This window comes from Alligator sinensis, unplaced genomic scaffold (genome assembly GCF_000455745.1).
Source record: "Alligator sinensis unplaced genomic scaffold, ASM45574v1 scaffold557_1, whole genome shotgun sequence".
In the NCBI taxonomy this organism is placed as follows: Eukaryota; Metazoa; Chordata; order Crocodylia; family Alligatoridae; genus Alligator; species Alligator sinensis.
Genome location: NW_005842349.1, coordinates 12,699 through 15,046, shown reverse-complemented (window position 1 = coordinate 15,046; position 2,348 = coordinate 12,699). Strand labels below are relative to the sequence as shown.

General features: G+C 44.8%; 1 protein-coding gene across 1 annotated transcript in view; it reads right to left on the bottom strand.

Moving 5' to 3' along the window:
- The window catches only part of LOC102371667 (putative lysosomal acid lipase/cholesteryl ester hydrolase), a 24,142-nt gene extending 21,840 nt beyond the window's left edge, over window positions 1-2,302 (bottom strand). The window contains exon 1 of the mRNA XM_006028988.3: window positions 1,802-2,302. Coding sequence (XP_006029050.1) covers window positions 1,802-1,906 — 105 coding nt within the window. The 5' untranslated portion in view covers window positions 1,907-2,302. The remainder of the gene's footprint in view (window positions 1-1,801) is intronic.
- Window positions 2,303-2,348: the final 46 nt, after the last annotated feature.

The window sequence follows — 2,348 nt, the reverse complement described above, 5'->3', positions numbered from 1 at the left end:
AGGGTAGGGAAGAAGCGCACACTGCATCTCTGCAACATAGCCTCAGTGACAGATAAAGGATGATCTCACAAGGTCCCTTCCAGCCCTAAACTTGTGTGTGAGAATTCATGTCTCTTCTAAAACAGAGGCCTGACCTTTGTCCCTATAGCTGGAGCATCATCAGAACTGCAGCAGCAGCAGAATATACTGACAAGTACCACAACACAGCAAGTTGAAAACAAAATGTTGCAAATTATTTTTTATTTATACATGATGAAGTTATCAAAGTATGCACCTTTCACATGCTTAAGTTGCAGATATTGTCTCATTCTACAACTGTAGATACCACTTCACCTAGATCTCTTTCAAAAATTTAATTGCATTCCATGGGCTATAAGTCAGTTTGTAAGTCTCAAAAAAATGTTCATTTTGAAGATCCATGAAGGCCTGAAAACATCTAAAACATATAAGTACACAACCTTATTAACAGCTTTGTCCTTTTTCTCCCTACCATTTTTACTAACTTGATTTTTGTATCATGTCCAAGATTAGATTACTGAGAATAGGAACCCTACCCTTTAATTATCTTGCACAATACCTGGCATATTCCTCTTTAGCAGTAGTTAAAAACAACTGGTACTCTACAGTTGGTCATGCGCTTATAGTGAGTGGGAGAGATGTGCCCTGAAGCAATAGCTTTACTGCACTACATGCTGTTCTCATAATCCTTACTCAAATTTTAATTCCTGTTGGAGAAGTGTTTCTAAATCAACTAAATCATGTAAAGAAACCCTCCTGTATTTCATTGAAAGTCAGTAGTTAAGTTTCTTTTTCAATTCTGAAAATTGAGTTTAACTGATTTTTAGAAATGTACTCCTTGTCTCAATGGCAGCTAAACTTTTTTGGCAGGACTCCACTGTTAATATGTACACAACAATCAATACAGTCTAGAGTGGAGCCTATAACTCTGTATTAGAAGTTAACAGTGGCATATATTTGCCTGGCAACTTGGATGTTAAAACAGAGGGGGGAAAAAAGAATGCTACCAGGTGAGAACAGAGCTGCTGTCAGGAGAAATGCACCCAAATCAACAAGGATTTTTCACAAATACAAGCAGGGCCACAGTAAACAGGAACTCAAGCATGTAAGAGATCAGCCACAGACATAAAGGAACAAGAAGAGAAAACTACAGAGGAAAAGGAAAGATGAATAAGCAAAAAAAAATGAAGTGAAGAATAAATAGTGGTTAGCACACCCTCATGTCTGCTTGGTCCTCCAGGTGTTATTGTTATGAAATAATTAGAACAAGAAAGGAGGAGGAGGGGTGTCAAGAGGGAGGCATGGAAAAAAGGGAAACTTAAGATGCAGTATGATTAAAGGGTAAAAACCAAATAAGGCATAAATCAGTATATAGGCCAAAGAATATGCTTCCAGGCTACTTCACTCCCTCTCAAAGTCATCCTCCATCAAAGAGGGAGGTGGAAACAGAATAGTGCTGCTGAGAACTCCAGTCTTCCTATCTCAGGTCAGGCATGTTAGGTTTTGGGAAAGTAGACAAGTACATTAGGCAATTTCCCTCTGTTCTACTTTTTTGTCTGGATGAATTACAGCTCAGTCCAAAAATCAGAGGCAAAATACTTTTTTCCTGAGTTAAAGAAAGCATTGTTCAAAAGCCAACAGTTACCCACAGGATCTGCCAAGCACGATCCAATTCTTTATGCAGCACGTGAGGCCTCTGGTGGTAACCAGCCGCCCCCAGCTAACAAATGTCATCTGTAAGCTCCTCTATGGCTCCAAATGTCACGCGCAAGGCAGCACTTACAATATTCATCGTTGCCTCGGGATCCACATTTCTTCTTCTTCTGATGAAGTCTTCCGAACTTAGTGCCGCGTGGATGCAGCAGGCGATGTACAGGAGGAGCCGCATCTCTGCTCTCTGGAGAACACGGCTCTTGTCACACACAGCTAGGAAAAAACAGGAACCTTTAGTAAAAGGACAAAGATTTGTGCCAGGTGAAGGAAAACCAAAAAACCCCTCAGCACTGCTTCTCGGGAAGCCCCAAGTGCGGCCTGACTGAGACAGCACCCCTCCAGTCCCTGCCTCTCTGAAGGGCTGAGCACTGAGTCCTGAGCACGGCCAGCACCAGCGCCCAGCCGCCACCCTTGAAATGCTGCCCCTCTCCCCGCGCAGCACATCCCCCCCCGGGGCTGCTTCTCCAAAGGCAACAAGGCAGGCTCGGCTCAGGGCCGCTCCCGCTGTCCAGCGAGGCGGGGCGGGAACAGCGCCCGGCGGGGAAGCCGCGGGTCCCCAAAGCCCGCCCCGCAGCCCCCGGGCCCGCGCGGCGCAGCCGGCCCTGCACTGCACGGCA